General features: G+C 49.4%; 1 protein-coding gene across 1 annotated transcript in view; it reads right to left on the minus strand.

The window, feature by feature from the left end:
• The window catches only part of ANKS1A (ankyrin repeat and sterile alpha motif domain containing 1A), a gene marked incomplete at its 5' end in the record, with an annotated part of 78,028 nt that overhangs the window by 40,226 nt on the left and 13,904 nt on the right, over nt 1–23,898 (minus strand). Inside the window, 2 exons of the mRNA XM_084301962.1 lie at nt 13,555–14,132; nt 20,179–20,296. Coding sequence (XP_084158088.1) covers nt 13,555–14,132; nt 20,179–20,296 — 696 coding nt within the window. The remainder of the gene's footprint in view (nt 1–13,554; nt 14,133–20,178; nt 20,297–23,898) is intronic.

The following is a 23,898-nucleotide window of genomic DNA, read 5'->3' on the forward strand; positions in this document are numbered from 1 at the left end:
TTATTTCCCAGGATGTACAGCAGGACAGCCAACATTCCTCCCTCCGCCACCATGCTCCATCCTTGGATTCTCTCCTGCACCCTTACCAGTTGCAGTTCTCTTCTTCCACAGCACAGGAAGGACAATAGTAAGCTCTAACCTGATTTTAGGGACGGTCAGCCCCCCCATGTGCTTGTTGCAGGGAGCGAGCGGCTGCAGCATCCCGGCCCCAGGGAGGGCAGCGCAGGCCAGGAGGACTCTCCCCACCTTCCCACTTCCTCCCAACACAGCCAGGAGCTGCCCAAGGACAATTCTCTCCCATGCACACAGGGAACAGGTGCCCAAATGCCGCAGACAAGAGGACAACACGAATCCAGAGGGAGCCCTGCTCCGACCGGGCAGCCAGGATGAATTCCCCTGCAGCAGGGCAGGTCGCCATGGTCTGACACCCTGACAAATTTGCTTCCTTCCTTGTTTGCTTGCAGGTCGTTTCCATAGCTGGATTCAAAGCACAGATTACTTCTGGGTGCCAGCCCAAGCTCACTTGGTTGGGTCGCACCGCCCTGTGCTAGGAGAAGGCCGCGCTGCTTTCTGGGCTCGGTCCCCAGCACTGACAGCTCCACGCTCAAAATGCAGCAGTGATGACTTGCAGGTGCTTCTGAGGCACTCAAAAACACCCATGAGCTTTTCCTCAAAAGCAGGGGATTGCCTTGCGCTGCGTAAAACAATGAAACAATCACCCAAAGGATTACCTTTCATGCTCATCCTTTGCTACACACGGGCTCCAGCCGGCAGCAGCCAGAACCACGCCACAATTAGCACACAGGGAAGTCCCACTTCCCCGCTGCCCTCCACAAAAAACAACTTTCCCGGGTCACCTGCCAGCCCAAACAGCACCTTGAGGCTGATCGGTTTGTCCTAGGTGGTAAGAGGTTGCAAAGAGATAAGAAGAGGGGAGGGACACAAACCCAAAGTCGACTTGTGAAGCATCCCCGACCTCCACAACCAGTCCTCAGCCGCAGTCCGTGGCACTAAAATGGGGATGGAAGAGAAGATACCTTGGAAATAGCATATACCACCGTTTTTTTAGGCTGTTCTTTCCCAGTGGTTAATTATTAAAACACAAAAATACCGTGTTTAAATATAGCACTGCAGCCCAGACGTAGCTTGAGCCTGAACACTCAGTTCGGATTTGTTTTGGCTTAACCTGCTTTTTTCCACTGAAGCACCACACATCCCTCTCTGAACAGGTTGGACAGTTTTTCTTCCTCAATTCTTAAACATCCACAGAAATAAAACAACTACATCCTTTTGCATCCTAAATTCGTATAATCTTATCTGTTATTCCAAGAGAGGTGCAGCTGGATCCATGCTAGAAAGGTATTTCGGCCCCTGAGCAGAAACCCTTCAACAAAAGGAAGCAAAAGTATTGCAAAGCTGAAATCCTTTGGGAGAAAGGCTGCAAAAAATGAGTCCTCCAGCAAGCCCCAAATAAAGGGATGCAGAGGAAGGAGTTGCAGAGTGGTTACCAGCACCAAGGCTCACCAGTTTATTTTTGCATTTGCCTAAGTTTTGCTGAAAAATAAAAATACCCCAAAAAAAAAGGAGCTGGGTGCGGCCCAGAGTCATCCTGGGGCTGGGGAAGTGGTGAGCTCCTCAGGCAGGCAGGCAGCCACGACAACATAGCAACTGGCAATTTACTCCCAAACAGAACTTTATCTTCAAACAAACCATCCCGAGCAACCGAGTTCTGATTAATGGAGGAAAAAGGCATTTGTTTGTAGGGCCCAAGAAGAGCCAAGCTGGTTGCTGGTTTCTTCTCCCAGCAAGACAGGACATTTTGACACAAGTCCTGCAAAGCAACTCTCCATCCCACAGCTCTGGGGGCAGACGTGGGATGGCTTTTGATGTGAGCAGGACCCCAAAACGCCAGCCCCAAATATCGCCTCCCTTCTGAACGCACCCTGCAGGGGCTGTCAGGCAGCCCTAGAGGGGGGTCAGGCTCCTGCAGGAGGGCAGCCCCATCCTATGTGATGCTGGCAGTGCCGAAGGCCTGGCACGGAGAGCTTTTGGGGCTCCTTCTCCCAGGATAGGCAGCGTGAGGGCTGGCACACGTGGTCCCTGGAGGCACGGCTCCGCAGCCAGCCCCAACAGGCTTCATCTCCGCTCCCCTGCCCTTGATGGACGCGAAGCCGTGGGGTCCATGCTAATCTCTCCGTATTTTCCTTCACAGAGCCAGCGCTGAAGTTTGGAGCCAGCGAGTCCATTGAGAGAGACAGAGGACGATTAACGAGTCCCGGGGTCTTTTATCACCGAAAGAAAAGCCAGCTTCACAGCACGAGCTGTCTGCATCCACTGATTTGCATGCAGGGGAAGGAAGCTTCATTCAGAAAGCACAAAATCGAGCAGCGCTCCGTTAGGATGGCACTCGCCCCGGTTTGGGGGCATCTTTATGCTAGTGCAGCTTTCTGGAAGGGGCTAGGGAAAAACCAAACCTCCAGCAGAAAAGCCCTGGGATTTCTCACCCCTCTGAATGCAGGAGCTCTGTGCTCATCCCTGCACAGAGCATCGCTGATTCCCAAGGACACGTCAAGGTTGTCTTGGGAGAAGAAAAAAATAATACATGTGGGCATGGCAGCATCTGGATAAGCAGACAGTGCCGAGAGCCCAGCTCTGCTGCCCTACAGGAGCAGAGCCCCCCACTCCTTCCAATCCCTCAGAGGGGGTCAAAGCCTCCAGGTGCCGTGCACAGCGACCCACGCTGCTGCTCCGCGGGTGGAAAACCCCAAACCTCCATCCCAAACAAAGCTCCACGCGGGGCTCTGAGCCCCACAGCCAGCCATGTTTGGAGTCTGTAGGCTTCCTGAGGTCAGCATTAGGAAGGCCAAGCTGAAGGGGAGGTTTGAGGACGTTAGCTGGAAGTGTGCCTAAGGCAAAACAGGCGATGCCAGCCAAGCTCTCCACGCAGCGCTCACTTCCCAACGCCTTCCTCACACTCCTTTGCAGGGAGCGTGTTTCAGGAGCCAAATATCACCGTTAAAATCCAGTTATGCCTCAGTACACAAAGGAGAGCCCTTCTGATGCTTTCACCCTGAAAAAAACACAGCGTTTAGAGTTTACTCGGGGGCACTGGAGAAGAACTGCAATGAAGTGTTTTCCCCTGAAATCGCTGTAACAACCTCAGGCTTGTTAAATCAGGTTTAAATCGGGTACGGAGGGAACGAGATGGAACAGACTGCCTTCCTCTGCTGCTGCTGCAGGATCCCCGGTGCCGCCCGAACAGGGAACGTGTTACACCAAACAGAACATGATTTATAGCTGGAGGTATGTCTTTACACGCACACCTATATAAAACACACGTAAAATTACTTTGTCTCCCTTGAAGCGCTTTCAGCAGCTCACCCAAAGCTGACAGCAGCACCCCCACCTGGGGGAAACGGGGGCACCGCCAGCTGTGCCATCACAGAAATGCCCAGTGCATCAGGGTTTGTCCTCAAAAACTCTGCCTGGTGCTCCCTGGCCTTCCCTTCCCTTACAGGATATGATTCCTGGTACCACACACGCCGTTGCCCCACTCTTTCTGAGCTCTGCACATGAAAAGGGAAAACCCTGTGTGGGGTCAAGACCTTCTGCTTCCTCTGGGGCTCCTTCCCAAATTGGCAGCTTAAAGCCAGCAGCCCCGAAGCCTGGTCACGAGGACGATAAGCTACAGCATGCCTGCACAAGTGGCAAAGAAATAGGAACACTGAGCAATAGAGTTATTCAGATAAAGGTCTATAATTAAATAAAAACACGCAGAAATAAATGGCCCACTATCTACCACGTGTACGGTATTAGTGCGTTATAATGACACCCTACAGCATAAGAATAATTAAGAATATATCAGGATTCCCATTATAAATCCTTATTATTAAGGGGTTCGTAACCTACTGTACAAATTCACCTAGGGCTAAAACCCAGCAGACGAGACAGCAGCACCAGCAGCGTTTTATTCTTGAAAGTTACTCAAAGTTGGGTTTAAGGGTTATCAGTATTTTAAATTTCTGCAATTCCGAGCAAGTGTCAGGGGTTAAGACTTCATTATTTCTAAGGTTTTACACCTGAGGGATGGGGCATATTGGGTTTAAGATTATAAAATCCAGACAAGCTGCTTCTCAAGTTTAAAAACCCCTCTGAGTACAACAAACACGCCCCCAATTACCAAGTGATCAGCCTCACTACAGCCTAATGGATTTGCTGTAAAAAACAGGAGGAAAAAAAAAGATTCATTAGGTCCATGGGCAATGCTGGGGAAGCACTGAACATCTTCACCGGATGCTTCTGCTTTGTATCGATACTGTAGCAAAGCTGAAATACTGAAATAAAATGAAATTAAGATTAATCCCAAGCTGTGTGGTTGGCTGAAAGGAGGAGATCCTGCTTGCACACAAAGCCCAGCTCCCAGCCGTCTCAGCACGGCTGGCAGCATGTCAGGTACTTATGGGGTGGCTCCAGCTGAGCACGAGACCCTGCTGATGTCTCTGAGCATCCTATGGGGTTGCCAGTAAACAAGGGCACGTTGTTTTGGGGTTGCTTGGAGAAGAAAAAGAAAGCAGAGCTCTTTAACGGAGATCTCAGATTTTCTTTTTTAATTACTGACTTGTGAAATCATCTCTCAGGGGATGCAGCGGGTGATCCGGAGGGAATGGAGGAGGTCAAGATGGAGCAAATGAGTCCAGCAGCAGCTGCACAGCGGTGCTGAACACCAGCACCCGGAGCAGGAGGGACAGGCGGAATGAAAAACCAGCTCTAAGTAGCCTCAGTGAGCATCCCAAAATTAATACCCACTTCATTTACACCACAAATCCCCCAAATGGCAGCAGCATCTCTTTGCCAACGCTTTTGTCTTTTCCAGGCTTCTGGGAGCAGTGGTAATTGCTCCAGCCCGGCTCCTCCTGCTTCTCATTTCAAGAAGAGGAAACACATGGTGAAAATGTGCCCAGCCAGCCCTCCCCAGCAGTGGCACCGACGTGAAGCCCACTACACGTGAGGTGCTTCTTCGCCTTCCTTAGCTGCATCTCTAAGCTCTCCCCGCTCCTGCAGCTCAGTACAGCAAGGCATGGTGAGCACCCAGCACCACGCACTGAGCTCGCTGCAGCCTCCAAATGTTTTGCAGACACACAATAATTGCAGCCTGATGTGACAATAGCACGGATAACAATAGAGGGGTCAAACCCAACAGACAGAAACACAGATCTGTGAAAAGCCGACATGCCACAGGCTCAAAATGCCACTGTGATTAGGGCACTCGCAGGCAGGCCAAAAAGACCCTGCGTGCAGACTTTGATCTGGGAGACAATATAACAGGTGCTGCTTTAACACGCAATTAGGTCCTGCCTGCTCCGCTGTTTGTCCTGCTGATGCAGAAGACAAATGATCTAAGGCATTCTCCCCAGAGAAGTCTCCGGTTAATAGAGAACTGATATCATTAACTGATATTTCAGCCCTGAGTGTAGAAGCAAGGCTGCCCAGACCCAGCTGGGATACGCCGGTGGAGCAGCGGGATGGCTGGATGGCATCCCACACATCTCTGAAAGGGACGGGGGTGCAAGCAGGAGGAGGATCAGGGACAACACCTGCTGGCTCCTTACTGCAAAGGCAGTCCTTGGGAATTTGGATCCGGGCCACGAATCTCACTTCCAGAGCGGTGACAGCACATAAACCACTCTTCTGATGTAGTTTACGATGCTGCGGCTTATGTTCTTATGTTCTCCACATCGGCAGCCCGTAGAGCAGCAGCCTCGTGTCATCACCCGGTGCATTCTGCGTGTACCAGCGGTTAGGAAGTCAGCAGAACGAATGTCAAAGGCCTGGAAAATCTAAGGCTGCTTTCATTAATTCAAACCTGGATTCCAAAAGTGAGTCCGTTGTTGGAGGCACGTTTCAAAACCCAAACTTCAGGGTTCCCGTGCTTTATCCTGCTCCAGCAGCATATGTCTTCTGCACGTAGTGCGAGGACTCGCTGAGTTTGGTGTTCACTGCAAGCCACGCTGCGACTGCTTGTTAGTGATAACGCACACATTTTCTACCTCAGTAACAGTCACAGAGACTCGTTTGGACCTTGATCAGGGACTTGTTTCTTACCACTCTCCTCCTGTCTATAGACTCATAATTCAGAGATTTGTGCAAAACCAAACACGTACCAAAATAAAAGGAATACATAATATAAATTTGCACTTCACAACCAGTGTATCATGGACCTGCAGTTTCAGAAGCCTTAAATATATACATGTATTTGTATGTTTAAATATACACAGTTAAATTAGATGTTAATATGACAAAAAAGCTGGCTAAATTAGACAATGCATCTGCTCAGAGAAGTGAAATGGCTGGATGTGAGTTATTTTGAACTCGCAATAAAAAAAGCAAAATCTCCTTAACAATATCGAAGCAACTCAAGACTCTCCACAGCTACATTTTCATACTCACTCATCCCAAGGCACAAAGCCAAGAACAATTCGTTAGGCTCTTGGAGCAAAGGTTTTCTCCAGTGTGCAGAATGCAACACAGCATGTTAAGCCTGCTTTGGAGGCTTCAGAAAGACTATATATTATATATATATACACACATGTAAACAATTTTAAAAATAAAACATCTGAAGTGCTTGAAGACGTGACGTAAAATAGAAGAGAATATAAGGAAAGGCTGAATTTAGTAAGGACACTGGCTGGACATTCCTGGTCCAGAAAGAGTCTTGAAACCACTAATGATCACCAGATCCTTACATAACCAAGATATCCAGTAGAGCATGAGTAACTTACATTAGTGAATCAAAAGCTTCTGATTCACAAATATTGGGCTAATACACAGCCAAAGTTAACAAACACAGCAATAGTGGACAGAAATTGTGTTATTCTAGATGCACGCTAATTTGGACATGTTCAGCCTGTAATTGGTGGTCTATAAATAAGAGGAGAGAAGTCACTGCGTTCACTTCTGGATTGAGGGCATTTCCACAAATCCTTATGAATGCCTGGATGGAAGGCTTCTTCCACGCCCAGGGTAAGTGCTGAGCTGCAAAATCACACCAGATTTTGAAAGCTGCCCAATGAAGAGCTACCCCAGCTATCTGTCTAGTTCCAGATGAATTGATATGATCCAAAGAACTGGCAAAAAATATTATGTCTAAACCTTGCTGCTGACTCCAGGAATAAAGTATGCTTGTTTTACATTCACCTTCCAGACCAGAAGTCCAAACACTCCTACCTACAAAGCTGGTAAGTTGTCTGAGTTTGGCTTGGCTTGCTTAGCTCAAGTCTTGGTTTACAGCTTCAGCGTCTGCAGTCAATAAAGCAAACCTGAACTGTGAGAACACAAAAGCTTTCACAACGTTAATCAGGACGAAGGAAATCTTGCCATTGGGGGCAAAGGGAAAAAGAAAGATTTAACATCGAGGGTTATGTAAGAATTCCTGACCTTAGCACAGGAAAGCAAGAGGAAACGTTGGGATCTGGAGATAACAGAAGAATCAGCCCACTAATTAAGTCAATTAAGAGCCTGAAGGACACATTTGTTTAGAAGAGCAGAAATCAGGATAAGAATACTGACCACATTACTACTTTTCCCCTAACTAACAATTTATAAAACATTTCAAAATGGGCAAAGGGCAAACTGGAATGAGTACTTGGAAATAAGGGCCAGCTCGAGGCAAAGGACACGGGCTGCAAAGCATGCTGAGCACCCGCAGCTGGAGAACAGGCCTGGTCCCCAACCTCAAAACCAGGGCAAAATGAAGCCTTCAGATTTAAACACCAGAATTACAAGAACAAAGTACAAATGTTTAGGAAGCATCAGTAGATGGCAAGGATGAAAGGAGCCTCACAGCCTGCAAGGCAGGGCTGTCCTTGGCCCAGGCAGGACAGCTTGTGTGCTGCAGGTGGTACGAGCGTGGAGAGGCTGAACATATTGTTTTCTCAACTGCATTTCTCACCTGAAACACCGGGATTTGGGTCTACAGTACTGGGCCATCTGGGAGCCGCTACCCAGCAGGTAAGCCGTGTGAGCTTGTCAGAACAAGAAACACTGAGCTTTTACAGGATGCAATTTCACCAGGCCCAAAAATAGCAGCTCTTCCCCTGAACAGCGAGGGAAATATTTGCATTTTTCTTTCAACACCAGCTCGCAGCTCTGAATCTCAACTTCTGAGCGCTGTTTTAAAGCAGTGGCAGGTTTTGCATCGAGAGCTTTCCTGAAAGTTTCACATTTCAATGCAAATGTTCTTAATCCTCAGCAGTAAGAGTGTAGCTGAGGCATTAATTCCACCAGGTCCTTAAATACCCGAGCAGCCTGACAAGGTTAATGGAGCTGGAGTATTTATGGCCACCCCACTAGCTGCAACCACCTCTAACTTGCTCCCCAGCTCTTTAAAACCCAGGCTGGAAGGCACTATGCGTGTGTGGTTTGCTCCTGTGACATTAAGACCCCCAAAATGGATCAGCAACTGCTGTAACACCCCTACAACATACCTACAGTGTACCAACACACCCAGACCTACTGCAAACAGGAAAGAAACCTTGCTGAGCTGACAGCAACATGAGGAGCTGAGAGGCAATCGCTTGTAGGAAACGATGGCTGTCCGGTGCCGTAATTAGACAAAATATTCATTAATTCATCAGCTAATTCAGTTGGGGGAAAAATGCATCAAAGTGGTGGACTGTGCGTTTCCTTTTTCTAAAGGAAGCTAAAATAAAATGCATGTTTTATTCAGTTCCCAGAGTTTCTTTTGAAGCGGGTTTAATCTCTCCCTAAAAGAGCTCAAGACAGCAGCCACAGCAGCCGCCTCATTTTGGGAAGCTGAAGCTGGAGCCTTTGAGCCTGTCATTACAAATTCAACCTTGGAGCCACTTACTTGATAGCAGACAGCTGGAAGAGGAGAATTAAGGGGTGTCAGGAGCCAGGTCTGCAGCTGATTCTCAGGAGCGTGCCTCGCTCTTTGCCCCCAGACACTTCAGAGACCATTTTTCTTACCAGGCCAGGCCTCGGCGCCAGGCGTTTCAGCTCAAAGCATGGAAGCACATCGGGGCTGGTGACACCAGGTCATCCAGCTGCACCTCCCAGACCACGCCTGTGTCACAAACAACCACACCAAGAGCCTCTAAAAACTCCCAAGGCCCAGCAGAGGCTGGCTCGCTATCCCCAAAGAGCAAATCCCGGGCCTTGGCAGGGGTCTGGGACCCTTCACAGGAGGAAGGGGCCTTCCCAGCACCAGCTTCGTAAAGCTAGAGGCCTGCCCACTAAAACCAGGTTTTCTGTTTAAAAAAAGGCCTAAAATCCTCATTTTGTAACACCCCAGACATTAACTGATGTTGACCTGTGTGACAGTTTGACACAAACCTGGGAGATTTCCACGACCTTAGCTCATTTCTGCTTGTCCAGACAAGCGGCCTCGTGCCGCGTCAAACATCGGATGCTGAGGCCACTGGGGAAGCCACATGCTTTTGTTTTCGGGGCAAGAATATGCACAACAGTGAAACAGGGGTCGCTGCAGTAACACATCCGAGACCTGTTACAAGAGGCGCTGCACCTACATTCACGAAGCCAAGCCCCGTGCCAACATTTTGGGGTTTTGCTGAAGCCAAGGAAGGACCAAAGCTGAGCAGGACACATCTCCCAAATACTCACAACACCGCTTTTATCAGCCTGACAGCAGCACAGGGGATGGAAAGCGTTTGCCACAGCCCCTGCTTTTGTTTCCAGCGGACTGCGGCACGAAGCCTCCTGCAGCCCAGCCCTGGGCCCCACGTGAGATCCCTCGATCCCTTCCCGAACCGATCACCGTCAGGAAGCTGCTTCCCCCGAGGAGCTGCAGCAGCTCGGTGGGCGATCGTGATGAAGTTCAACTCCAGCGTGGTCAGGCTCCCTCCAGCACTGACAGGCTGATGTGTCAGAGGGAGAAAAGGACCCTGAAAAATTGTGTCAGAAGCTGGGGCAGAGGGAGGAAAATCATTTAAAAGCTAAACCCATCCAAAAGTGATCATATGGAACGGGCTCAGGACAAAGCAAAGATGTCTTATATCCTCTAGCCTTCCATAAACAGCTGACTGGTCATATTCAAGGGCTACAGGTTGCCTTCTATCCAGAGACCTGAGCCAGCTGACAGTCACTAGGGAGCTCAGTTCAGCCCCTCCTGGGATCAATCCCTACAAGGTTTGCCCATCTCCACCTGCTTGCACATGGTCCTGGGCAGATGCACAGAGCTGAAGCTGCTTTGTGGAGGGGGAAGGCAGCACAGACACGAGTTAATGCACCCCGGGAAGCGGGCTGGCAGCGGGGCCGGGCGCCGAGAGCCCCCTCCTCCTGCGGGAACACAAACACAGTTGATTCCCCTATGCAAAATTCATTGCGAGCTGCAACGGCTGCGTGCTCATCTCACAGCTGCAAAATATTTATGAGCTGATTATGAAAAACAAATTGATCATTTTAGCCCTCAGCCAAGTTTGGGAGGACTCAAATATTTATGCGGACCAGCGGCGCTGCCTCCTCACGCCTTCCTTTCACCTTGCTTCCGGAGCGGAGGACGGAGCACTTCGGGTCCTCGCCCCCAGCTCCCCGGGCAATGCATTGCTGCGTGCTTCAGTCATTTCCCTGGCTTGCTCGCAGAGTTCACATCTGCCAGCAGCTGGGGACACGGCGGGTTCGTGCTCCACGGGATGGGAAGGCGCTGAGCAGGCTCCTCCGCAGCGCAGAGCTCTGCTGTCAGCGCGAGCCGTGGTTCGGGCCAGGCGCTAGGAGCAGGGGAGCTGCTCATCCCTGCATCTGGGAGTGGGGCTGAGCCTTGCCAAGTGAATCATTCCTTCCCCATCCCACCCTTTTGGTGGAGCCGGCGCCACCTTCCACTTCCAACAAAGGGCATTCGCGACGCTCTGCTGGGGAGGGATGTGACCCCTCTCGTCCAAGCAGCAGATTTTCCTGCTGCCTCTGGCCGACCAGGCTAGCTGAGCAGTCACCCATGGCCCAGAGCAACACTAGCTTGGCCTCTGCCACAGATCCCATCTGTCTGTGGGCACGAACTGGTCCCTCCCCCCGCTCCCAGCGCCCCGAACAGACACTCCTTCTGCTGGCAAGGCCAGTGGGAGAAATCCCTCGCTTGTTTGCTACAGCCGCGTGTCGCAGAGCTGCGTGTGGATCACTTTCTTCCTCAGCTGCCTGCATAAAGACCATTAAAATTAACAGAATAATGCGTATAAATCTGCCATTGTTTCTCCTTGACACAGAGGAAGAGCCAAAGCATCGCTAACAGGGGTGGCTCAACAAGGTTTTGTATTAGCCTGGTAAATTTGGAGGCTGCAAGTCGCATTTAATTCAGCCCAGCTGCATTATCCCATTCAGAGGACTAATTAAGCCTCTAACAACAGCACTACATTTATGTTTCAGTCTCATTGTTGCCATTATGACCAGCCGGATCAGCCCCTCTCTGCACATACAAATCACTGCAAAAAAAAAAACAAATGTTCCCTGCAGGTGCATCTTCACCACTTCTTACCAGGCGCCACAGAAGCCTGCCTCGCAGTATTTCAGAGCGAGAACTGCCTGGCCATACAAACCCAGCAGCAGCTCCCTTTCTTGCTGCTTCCACAGAAAAATGCTCTGCCCCATGAAGGTGCCCCTCCTGCCGACAGTTTTGAAGAGTGCAACCATTGCATGTGCTCCAGGAGTCAGAGTGAGACCCTAAATATCTCGGTACAGAGCCCTGAGATGTTAAAGAGCAAACCAAGCTAAAGGCTTGAATCCCCAGCTGGTGGCTTGACCCTCTTCTTGGGAGAAGGGTTAGGTTCACATAGGGTTTTTCAGCAGGAACCTGAACACCCTGCAGCAGCTGCTGCTATCTCACAGATGGGAAACTGAGGCAGGGAGGATAAACACTCATCCAGAATCACTCAAGGGGGTCAGTGACAGCCAGGAGACCCCAGGGCAAACCAGTGCTCTAGCTGTAGGGCACTGCTACACGATGACAACAATCGCACAAGGTGTTTAAATTCATCATGTCAGAAGCTGGGAAAACATGCCAAAACATCAGGTTTTGCTAATACCGATCTTTTTCTACACTCGACCTGCTCCATTGTGGGCAGATGTGAATTTTTCGCGTTCTTTCTATGATTTCCTCACCTAAACATGGTGTGAAGGGGAAGCTGATTTCCCTCCGGTGGCTTGTTAGGCTGGCGCAGGGTGGAAGCGATGCTTTTTGTTTACAGCCAGGGAAGGAGCTCTGCAGGTTGCTTTCTCCCAGCAGCGGAAGCACAGGCACACGAAGGCCTGACCTCTGCTACTGGTGAAGCTGTGCAGCCCTGCAGAGCCCAAGGCTCCTTTCCCTTTCAGCATTTGACTGTAAACAGCTCACTTAGGCATGAAGAGCACAGGAAACCTATCTGGGCCTTTCAAACACACTTTCTGCTATGTAATCTTTCACTAACAGCTGCTGTACGACCAGTCCAGGTACTAACCAGCAACGCCTCTGCAACCAGAGCACCTCCAGAAGAAAACCAATATTTGGCAACCCTGAAACATACAGGGAGTGGGAGGGAGCAGGCGCATGAACTGAAGGATGGGCTCGCACTGAGGAGGGATTCCCTCTTGGCTTTCAGCATCTTTCAATACCTTCAGCAGAGGTGATTTTATCTCTGAGGAGGGATAAGAGAGGCAGCAGAGCCTCAGTTGGTGAGCGGACAGGCAAGCAGGGGGCACAACCATCCCACGAGGCAGCAGTTCCCGACTGCCACGAGTTTACACGGCCGGCACACACAACCCCTCACCCCCAGCACACGCCAGGGTTTTTTATTTCCTTTCAGTGTACAAAGAGTGGTTCATCTGAGCTTATCTCTTCTGCAGCGCCGCTGCTCTACCAGCAGAGAATCATCTCCAAAGAATGTTTCAGTAATGCTGCGGTGCTGGGTTTCCGAGGGACACTTAATCTCGCCCGAGTGGCTCACTAGGGCCAACTTTCTGAGCATGAAATATTTAACTATCCACGAGCCTCCTGTAGTACAATAAAGTGACTAACAAGCCTCTGAAATAAATATGGGAAGAGGGAAGCGGGAGCTATTAAATACACAGAGCAGCTTAATTACTCTCTTCTTTCTATCTCCGTGAACCCAGGACACTGCTTGCCCCCCAGCAGCTGGGACCCAAAAAAAAAGCCTCTGCTCTGAATGCTGGGAGCCTACAGGGGAAGGATCGGAAAGAGGTCTGTGTGAAGACATGGGGACCACTTATCAGCTCTCCCTCATTTTGGGGAGGTAAAACTTGGCTGGCTTGCTTATGAGAAACCAAGCCCTGCATTGAAGTAACTTAAAACAATAAGCTTTGAGAAGCCCCCCACTTTTTGAGAAGCCCCCCCATTTCCTGCAGTTTTGCTTCTCCCCCCACTCCAGTTAAGCCTCTTTCAAACACAAATCAGCAGTTGCCTGTGGAGGAGATGTGAGAGCTAGCAGAAGCAATGAAAACCACCCAGGACCCCCTCCAAAGGCCAACACAGGGGAGAACCTTGTGCTCTGCAGACCCATCCCTGGCACAGGAGCTCCTCAGCCAGCTCAGCCTTACCTCATCCCACTCCGAAGCGAAGGACGGGGACTTCTCCAGCCTCTTCTTCCCGGTGCTGCAGTTCGAGAGCGATTCGCTCCGGCTCCCCATGGCATCGTCCTCCGTCGGAGAGCAGGTCAGAAGATCCGAGTCCGATTTGGACAAGCTTCGGCTGAGTTTGAGCTCGGCTTTGGGCTTGCTCCCCGGGTGGGCTCTGCCCACAGCGCCACCTCTGTCCCCCTCGTCCTCGGCACCGCCGGGGTGCTGGAGCACGTGGGGCGTGACTACAGTTTCAGGATCCGCCCGGTTGGCGTGCGTGTGCTGGACGGTTGCATAGACTGCTTTCTGGTTTTGGTCTGGAGAGCTGGTCCGTACTGATCCAGAGGCAGGTAAGGCAGCATCCTCCAGCTGCATAGCAGGTGGGTGGCTTGTAGCTTCCGTGCCTCCTTTCTCCGCGGAGGAAACGAGCCTGAAAGGATCCTCGCTTATTTCACAGATCGGGGAAGAACCGTGGAGCAACCCTGAAAACTGCTCTGGAACCTGGATGTCCTGGCCCTCTGCAGAGTCTTGGCTGCGGCTGCCACTGCTCCTCCTGTGGTCTTCAAGGGGATGAAAACAGAAGGAAAAAAAAAAAAAAAGTTAAAAACCATAGAAGAAGCAGCAAAATTCCAGCTCTCCCCCTGCCCTCCCTCGGTGAGGGAGGGAGAGATAAAGAGAGAACAGTTCCGTATTGTTCCGCGTGCTCAACTTGTACCCAAAGTCATGGCATTTACGAAATTCCAAACACTGGCCTGATTTATGCAATCTGGCAGCTCTCCTTGTTGTTTTATTCCTGTTAACACTAACTATCAGTCCTTGCTATATAAGGCTAAGAGAAGTGCTAACTATATCCTGCAGAGAGCAAGTGAGGTAGGAGAAGCAGAGACGGAGGCTCCTGGAACATCTGATGCATTTCCATAAAGGCCGAAGTGTTATTTAGAGCAGCGCTCCCTGCTTTTGGCACGAGCTGCAGGGTGGGAAAAACTTCTGGACTGCAATCAACCTGCGAGTTCCAAAATCCGCTCCCCAAAGAAAAAACATTGCTTTCCTCCCTAGTGGTTTCCGAGTTTAACCTCTCCTCCTTACTCAGGGGAGAGAAATAAACAGTTTACGCAATAAAAATCTTGATCAAAAAGGCTCTCTCCTGCAAGCCAACCGCTGAGCACAGGCAGGGCAGATCTGTTAAGGCAGCGAGCTGTGGGCACTGCTGGCTGTCCCCGAAAGAAATGTGACACTTCTCGGATACTCCTGCACTAACATCTTCGATATCAGGTACCGGGGTCCTGGATAAATCATGAATAATTGAGCAATCCCAATTGCCAAGCATGTGCAGCAACAGATGAGTACTCACCTTGGTCACGTTACACACACACATTGCAACTGCAAAAGCAAACCTTTGGAAAGCTGAGAAATGCAACTTCTGCTTCCCTCCGTTCCCTATGTACCTGTGTGTAGCTGTCTGGAAATTTTAACTCTTCTATTTACTGCCTAGAAGCATTCTTCAGTTTGAAGACACATAAAACTATGCTGTAAAGGAGCAATAAAACAAAGCACCTCAACAACACGGCTCTGAAATAGAAAGATGGTATTTAGACATGAAGAGGAAATTCCTCGGTTGGTATGTGAGACAGCAGCTCTTGGGAGCCAAGGCAAAGGAATCCTCATCTCACTAAGAGGCAAATCAAGGAACGAACGTTGCATATCTTTAACAAGCAGCCGCTATTAGCAGCAACAGGGCAATCAACTCCTTCCCCCCTGAGTAGCTTTTCCAGCACTGGGCTTGACCAGGTCGTTTCCAAACACTGACATCTGTTTTTGTGGTATGTCCTCACACCAGAAACCAGGCAGGAAAGCACCCTGAATGAGCCGTTTATCTCCGCACGCCACTTCAGATCCTGGGGTCTCACACGCCCTGGGTTTGACGAGCACAAGGCTAGTCCCTCGCAGGCATTTGTTTACTCCACAGAAATGCAAAAAGCAGCTTGCTGGGTTGGCAGCTGAGTCAGGAACAGCAAAAGCCCGAACGGAGGTTAACAGCCAGGGCAGCGTGCCGGCAGACCTCGCTTCTCACTGGTGTCAAGTGATGCTGGGGCTTATTTCATCCCGGATCCTATGAGTTTAGGATTCCAGGACAATGAAGTAGTTGTTGATCATCTTGCACGGGCACATACACCACAAGTGCTGTAGCTGAGGCTGCCAAAGGGAGGGCAGAAGGTGTCACCCCGAAGTCCCACCTGCACCATTTCCAAGTGAGGTTGGGGAGCACCAGCAGCACCCGATCAGAGGATTTCAAGACCAGGCTTGCAAAAAGATCTGAAGCTGTGATGCTGGAGAGAAACCTTAGAAGAGATCAGACATGCTGCATTCATAGGAGAGACTGGTATAAGGAAAACCACAGATCCTGTAAGAGGGACACGGTGTTGACTGGACAGTCACATTAACCTGGCAGGGAGGAAATTACTTTTTACTAATTCAAAAGCTTTCCTTCTCCTCTTTCCTCCCTTGGAGATCATTCCTTCCATGTCCCAGCTTAACCTTTACTGACATTTCTGCTGAAGGCAGAGAGGCGGCTGGTAGAAGTTCATGCCATGTGCTGGAACGCTTGGGCCAGAACAAAGTGCTCCAGATCCAGCTCCAGAGGCTCACAAAAGGGCTCCTGTTGCACAGAAATCACAGCCACCCATTCATCCTCGAGCTGATGAAGAAAGACTCTGAAATACAAGAGAGCTGCCAGGGAAGGAAGGGATGAAGCGAGGGCAACACCACTTGCACAGAAGATGAGGAATGTCTTGAAGGAAGCGTTTCAGAGCATGTAACACAGGCCTGCCCTGAAAGCTGCAGACAGAAGAACAGATGTCGGAAGGAAATCATTGAGGTGCACAGGCTGGGTGCAAAGAGGGTTCCCCGGGTCTTACCTTTTGAGGTCTCAACTCAAGGAGCCTCAGGATGAGAAGAGAGGCCAAAACCACCACTGTCCAGTGGCCACCTCAGGATGTGTACCTTTTTGGGATAGGTTACTTACATGATTCAGCTGGTGTGCTGACCCTATATATCACCAGCAGGATTTGTTTCGTGCCCCTGCATTATGAGAATCAGTTTGTTATCGCAGCTGCCTTCTGCTCAAGCTCCCCACCCCTGGAACTAAGGAGGGCGTGTGCCAGTCTCTAATCTTCATCTAGAAAAGGCTCCCTGTGCTACATCACACCAGAGTTTGTCAAGTGATGGGCATACAAATCTAGCTCCTGTGGCAGGAAAGGCTAGAGAAGAGAGGGAAGCTGGCCTTTAGAGTACTACTTTAGAGGTGCAAAAATAACCTATAACTGCAGTAAAATAGAAACACAAGCTTTCATTTACATGGTGAGGTACTGCATGTGAAATTTAGAAGTGTGCAGTGTGCCCAAGTTCTTGTTTCATCACCTTGGTCATCTGGGGCAGAATTTATCCTCCAAAAGCTACTTGAACTTGTATTCATTTGCACGCCTTCCCCTATTGCCCTTCAAGAAAGTGCAGTGAAACACTGTCCCAGCTGCCCAGAGATCACTGATGTTACTCTGCACAGAAGCTTCTCAATACATTACGATGGCAAAAACGCAGGCTTGGATCAAAGCCATGGGAAAAGGGCCTGTCCTCTGATAAAAAGGGAGAGCACGCAGGCTATACATAGCCCAGCAGAACCTCAACAAGTACCAACCTTTAATAACCACCAGAAGGAAGCAAGGCAGTCCTACCTGAGGCTGGTTACTGCTGACAGCACTTCTGGGGAGCTCTTCTGAGAAGCAAGACAAGCATCAGAACCCTGCCATCTCCACCAGATCTCTCTCTAAATGCAGCAGTTGTCTCCCCCTGACCAGTCCGCGCACAGCTCACCACTCCTGGCCTGTTTACAAGTCCTGTTACAAAGCCCAACAGCCCCGAATTCACGCATGCAGTTGCCCGTGGTTGCCTTACCAAAGGAGGTGGGAAAGCACTTGGCTCACACCCCTGCTGATACCCTGCCCGAAACATTAAGCCAACTTTCCCCAGTGCTCCAGCATGTGACAGCAAACTGCTGCAGCGCACACAAAAGGCGACCGAAGCCAGGCAGATAATACCACATTCATCCAGCCACTGGCCACAAGACAACTTGCAGCAAGAGGCACAAAGGCTGCTATCACAGATGAAAGACTCCATTAAGAACAGCGTGCCTGAAACCCTGCTTCTGAGCTGCCCTGAAAAGCCCTTCTCAATAGCCTGTAAGGATCAGAGTCCTTCTCTGCTGACCAGAGACTCCTCCAGAAGTCATCAAGTAACATCTAGAAGCACATCCTCTCAGATCGAGGGCCAAGAAGCAATTCAAAGCCAGGCCTCAGCCCGCTCCTTGTCCTGGAATTAAACTGCTGCCTTTGATGCTTGAGGACCCTTCTGATCCAGAGGTGGAAAAATTCTCAAACACCCCAATTTGCTCTTTAGTTCTTCACTCAGCCCTCGTTTAACTTCTGCCCAAGTGACTCCACTATTCCCCAGACGTCTCCTCCCCACACATCAGCACGCACTCACAGTTCAGACTCAGCTACATCTCCTTCCCCGTGTCCTTCTGGCATCAGACCCCAGCGACTGCAAAAGCTGGCAACGTTTGCTTTTGTTCCCCATTTAATAATGCAGATTTCAAAGCTGCTCCAGCCTTGCAGAGCAGTTATGAAACATCTTGTGCAGAAAGAAGCTACCTGTAACTGCTGCGAGAAGATGAACAACACAAAGTCAGTGCTAACCAGCTGCCTCATCTCCTACTGGGGCCAAGAAATCCTAAGTCCCTGGGAGAACAAGAAGTAGGTGAAAGCTGTCAGGGGGCCCTGGGAAAGCTCCCCTGTTCCTGCAGTACATGGACGCTGCCACAGGAGCACCGAGTTGCCTTGGGAAACAGCTGGTACACTCTGGAAAACAAACATTTGAGGGTCACAGTCATCTCCCTCACAATCACCTCCTTTTTCCAGATCCAGCACCACACGAAGGGCAGTGGGAGATGGCCCTGCCAAGCTTAAGAAACACAGAAGGTGAGAAATAAACTGGCTGGGCACCTTCACCCCCCAGAAGCAGCTCTTCACCTCCTCTAAACCCAAGGCTCGTTCTCCCTGCGATAGCCATAGCACCACTTGTATTGAAGAAAGTGAACAAGCCCTGGAAGATGAGAACTCCGCTGTGTTCCTTGGATTTCTCCCACCACAGCACTGGAGAGGGCTTCAGGTTCTTTACAAACACAGCAACACTTTCCACAGACTGCAAACCATGGAGGCACAGCCGGCATCTTCCTACTGTACAGCAAGACAGGACCGCTCTCCGACCATCACCAGGTTAAAGGTGTTCCCCTCCACTTCTCCCTGGGATGGGGATTAGAGAGCCTGCAGCACCCACATCACGAGGGAAGAGACATCAAGAACAAGCACATGCCCTCCTTTGGGATTCTATTTTTATGACTTTTTAAGCAAGCCTGGCTATGGCAGCCATAGAACGGAGCCCAACTGTCAGGGGGAGCTCACACTTGAATAATCAGCAATAGCTGCACGCTGAAAAGATCGCCTGAAAGATTCCGGCTCAATAGCTGTCACTATTCCCCAGCTGAGAAGGCAAAGCACCAACCTGAAAAGCATCCTAACTCTGCCAAAGCCACTTGCTGCCTGAGGCAAATGCTGGTGGGAAAACAATGACCTCTTGTGCCGCCCCGTACAAGCCGAGTGCAGCAGGATGCAAGGAACGAGAGCTATCGTGCTGCAAGGAGAGGAGAGGAAGAAGAAAGCTGCAGTTCTTACAGGGCACTCAGTGAGGCATCACACTGAGTCCTCGTTATCCTCTGTTCATCCTCAAAATGAGATGGTTTCCAGGTTTAGAGTCCAAACTAAATCCTCCCAAATTCCGGCTCAGGAGTTTCGAATAAAGCAAGGGATATTTTTCCTCTAAACAAATCTTTTATTGTTGTTGTTGAAGGTAAGCCAAAAAGCCCAGCGACAGCCAAACACAGGAGACAAGGTGTTCCTAGATCCTTTGTAAAGCCCAAAAGTCCCTCTGGGACGAGAGACCCAAGTTCAATACTTAACCCTGGCCAGTTCCAGAGAGGAGCTCGCTCTACACAGGTTTATTTTCCTTGCTAGCTCACATCTCAAATTAGCTTTAATGCACAGCAGCACGTTGACTCTGTGACTGGGACAGCAGGGCTGGTCGTCTGCCGATACAAACACAACACCAGGATGTCTTCAGATCCAGCTGGATGGAGAACGGGGCTCACTGAGATGCCAGGGTTGGTTCAGCTCACTTGTCCCAGCACGGCACAGCCTTCCACCTCTCCGCAGTTACTTGACCGTGCACAACGTATGCTTACTTTGAATTAACACAGGAGGTCCCTGCAATGTCTCAGCTGTCAGGATAATGGAGTTGCTCTTCCTCCGTGTACATTTTGTACAGGAATGTTTTGATCTCTCATTTACAAGAGGGCAGATTACCAGGAAACAAAACAATTGCAGTACAGAATCCAGATGCCCCACCCAACAGCATTTAATTGTTCCAATTACTCTGCCCTCTATATTTTTGTTAAACACATCTAAGCCAAACAGCTCTGCTTCTTGGATGCTCACTTACCTTTTGTTTTTCTATCCACCGCAACTGGCTTCTTAGTTTCTGCTGTAAGCAACAGCTCGTACGGGTGTTCCTCTTCCTCGGCTCCACTTCCCCTGCTTTTTCCTCGTGCAACAGAGGCCTAATGAAAAACAGCATAATGTAGTGCTCCACAAAGCACTGCTATTTATCCCTGCAATGAAGCACAAGGCCTCTTTATGCCATGCTTTAGGCACAGAACTGGCAGAGGCGACACCTTCGCTGTGGAGTGTTATCCAAAATGTACTGCCTTTTTTTTTCTTAAAAAAAAAAAAAAAAAAAAAAAAAAGACCACCAAATCCCTTTATTTTCTAGTATTTAAGGCTGCTGACAGCTTTCTAGCACTGACTGACTGATTTACTGATTTACTGTGCGAGGTCTGCAGACAGCCCGGGGGGTGAGAAAAGAGCTGAGCACATTATTCTTGTTCATCCCAACTCAGACTTACTGTTGCTATTGGAATTTGCATCGTCATTCACTATTTAACTACCGGCTCTATCAGGACATGGCTGCAAAAAGAGAAAACAACAAATCCCTGCCACCTTTCCAGAATTCAGACCTAGTGTTCCTAACCTCAGGATGTACAGCATGTTTAGTACTATAGAGACCTCAGGCAACACAGTACAGGAACAGAGTTTAACCTCAGGATGCCCAGCAGTGACTGTGCTCATTTTAATCCCCAAAGCCTCTGATTAGAGCTGGTTTGTTGGCAGAAGCTCCAGCAAACTGCTGGGAAGCCACCATCCCTGTGCAGGGAGCAGTCTCACTGCAGGATTCAGACAAGCCTTGCTGCAGACTCGCATCCTGGTCTGCCTCAAGGCCAACTGCATTTAACACCCTTTGGGAGCCACAGGTGCCATCCCCGTACCAATGGGGCTAAACTGGGCTTCAAGGCACCCTGCCCACATGGTCGGCTGCCTTTCAGCACCATCTCCTGGCCAGACCCGGGCAGGTTGAGGCAACCCTGTCCAGGAACACAACTGCAGCAGGGTCAAACCTGAGCCTGAGAGCAAATGATGCCAGCCTGCTGCCAAGGCAGGAAGAATAGGTCTGAACACATCGCCCCAAGGAAGGCCCTCTCGTACTGCCCACAGGTTCCTGGAACTGCCACTGCCTGGACAGAAGGCTAAGCACCACCACCAGTTTCTTCCTCTAGGTGGAAGCATCACTTTCTTCAAGGGCAAATAGGTTCCTACCCGCCTGTGATCTAGCTAGGAGCCCTAGAAGCCATTTAGAGAGTCTTGGAAAGACACACAGGAATCCTACACCCCTGCATAAACCCAGCTGGCTTTCAAGTGTGCTTTGCAATGGGAGGAAGCAGGCTGTGCTCAAAGAAAGCAGTTATTCTATCTGCTTCGAGCATGAGCTGTCAGCCAGACCGGCTCCTCTTCAGGTGACGGAGCTCATAATGAGCAAATTAAGGAAAAAAACTTCCGACCAGATGGTGGCACAAAAACATCAGACCATAACAGTAGGTAACAGGCCCTTGCCAGAGATCTTGGAAAAATACTGCACAGCAGCAGCCTGTCATAACAGTTGTAGCTTGGACCTCCAGCCAGGCGTTAGTGTGCTCCCGAGGCTCCTGCAGATGATGAGGATTGTGTCGTCCTCTTTCGAATGCTCTGAGCACACTTGAAGACAGTAGCTCCCTAGCAGCATGCACTTCCCAGCTTTTGCTTTGTAAAAGTCTGTGTATACATTCACAGGCCTGATTGCACTTGATTTTTTCCCGTTTCTTATCCTCACAAGCCTTAAACAGAGCCTCAAATTAAAATTCACTTAAAATAAATTCCAGTGTTTGTTGGAGAACTGTGCTTACTCTGCAAGTTCTGCAACCAGGAGTAACAAAGTCAAGTACAACTTTCTGCTGACTCATCACACATACTGGTGAGCATTCAACATCTCTTCACTATTACCAAAGCCTAAAAATAAGAGGTTGTCAATAGCGAGTATGTCCATAAAGCGTACTTAATCCACAGAAGTGGACTTTGTTTTTGAAAGACTTTTTAAAGGCTAACTGATCTCATTTCTCTCTCCTTCCCCTGCCCCCAAGAACTGCAGACCAAACTGCAGGAATGATCACGGCGCCTTGTCTTTTGTCTGTACTTCCCTTTCGGAGATGAGTAGTAAACAAATTAAACTGGAGTCTAATTTGACAATGCAGAACCTTATTCAGCTACAAACCCAGAAGGTTTCTGCTGATAACGAACGGCAGCACTCTCCAAACAATCAGCTCTTTTGCCTGTTTGTGCTAACGTTTCTCCACGATGGAAGTTAAGTTTCTTGTTTGTGCACATCTGCTTTGACTGATAGCCCTCATCCTGGCAAGGGAATAAAAAGACTACTTTTAAAACTCAAGTTTGGCCCAACCCCAGAACATTCGATGACTAACTATCCTGGCCCTCATGGGAGAGCCTGTTTGGAGGAGGGTAGATCAGGATGCTGCTTCAAGAAGTTTACAGCTATCCCTAAATATATTCTTGTTGGTGCCTGCCCAACCCAGAGAGAACGTGCTGGGACGATAAATGAAGGGCAGGAGTCAGAGAAGCTGAGCACCCCAGAAGCAGTACACAAAGAAAAAGAATCAATTGGACCCAAACTGCCTTCTCAGTACATCTAGAAGGTCATTTCCAGGCAGCTTTACACAGTGACTATCAATTAAAGTGGTCACAAATCAAGATTTCCCTAGTGAGTCCCTTTGTGCACAAGCATTTGACAACAAGGTTGCTTTAATGGATCCAGTTTCTAAAGCCTTTAACGGCAGGACAACACAGGAGGTGTTCTATAATTAAATACGGCAAAACAATTCAACAGGAGCAGTCACCACATATTTACTGCCATAAACGAGTTCTGCTTCCCAGTTGTGCTATCCAGATCTCTGCTCAGAGCCAGCCGTGTGACTGGTTATATCATACGCTGGAAAACCATTTCAACAGCTGCAGAGAGACCAGTCCACAAGTTTGCGCTCTGTTTATGCACCGTTTGGTGCTTCACTTTCTATAAAAAGTCAGTTCTATTAAAGCAAATAATGTATGCTTATGTGTAGATTTGATATACTTCAGAAAGCAGATGGCAATTACGCCTTGTAGGAAACCCAGTGGATCAACACCTTCAAAGCAAAGCTCTAGTGAACTGGAGTGTGCTCTGACAGCCAAAGGCAGCAGACACTTCACTTGTTTTACGTGCATCTGACTGCACTTGGAAAAGTGAAGAAATGCACAAGGTTTGGTTTTGCTTTGAAGTTTTTCCAGGGTGTGAGAGGTTTGCAAGACACATTTGTGGTTACACGCACCTCCACCCCCATACTGAGGTCTCCCAGAGAGCCCTCACATCTGAGTTCGTGGGCTGGTGAATGAAAAGGAGCAATAGGAAGCCCAGGAGCCAGAACGCAGAACAAGAGAGCTTGAGTTTAATTAAAAAGCAGCTCAAACAAAATGACCTTTGCAGAAGACAGCTTTAGCAAATGCTGGGCCAGAATCTTGTCTGAATTCAAGACCTTGATCCCTGTTCAGGTCAGTGGGATCTACAAGCCCACGCATCTCCTCCACAGCTGGAAGCTAAGAGGAAGCAGGAACTAACGCCCCACTAGATTTCAGTCTCAAGTGAAGATGCATTTGGTGGGATCATTACAAACAGGCAAAAGTCCATATCACAACGTGATACAGAAAAAAAAAAAACTCTTCCTATGGGAATTCCTAGCCAAGA

The sequence above is a fragment of the Netta rufina genome, assembly GCF_964035555.1.
Source record: "Netta rufina genome assembly, chromosome: 26".
NCBI classification, from domain to species: Eukaryota; Metazoa; Chordata; class Aves; order Anseriformes; family Anatidae; genus Netta; species Netta rufina.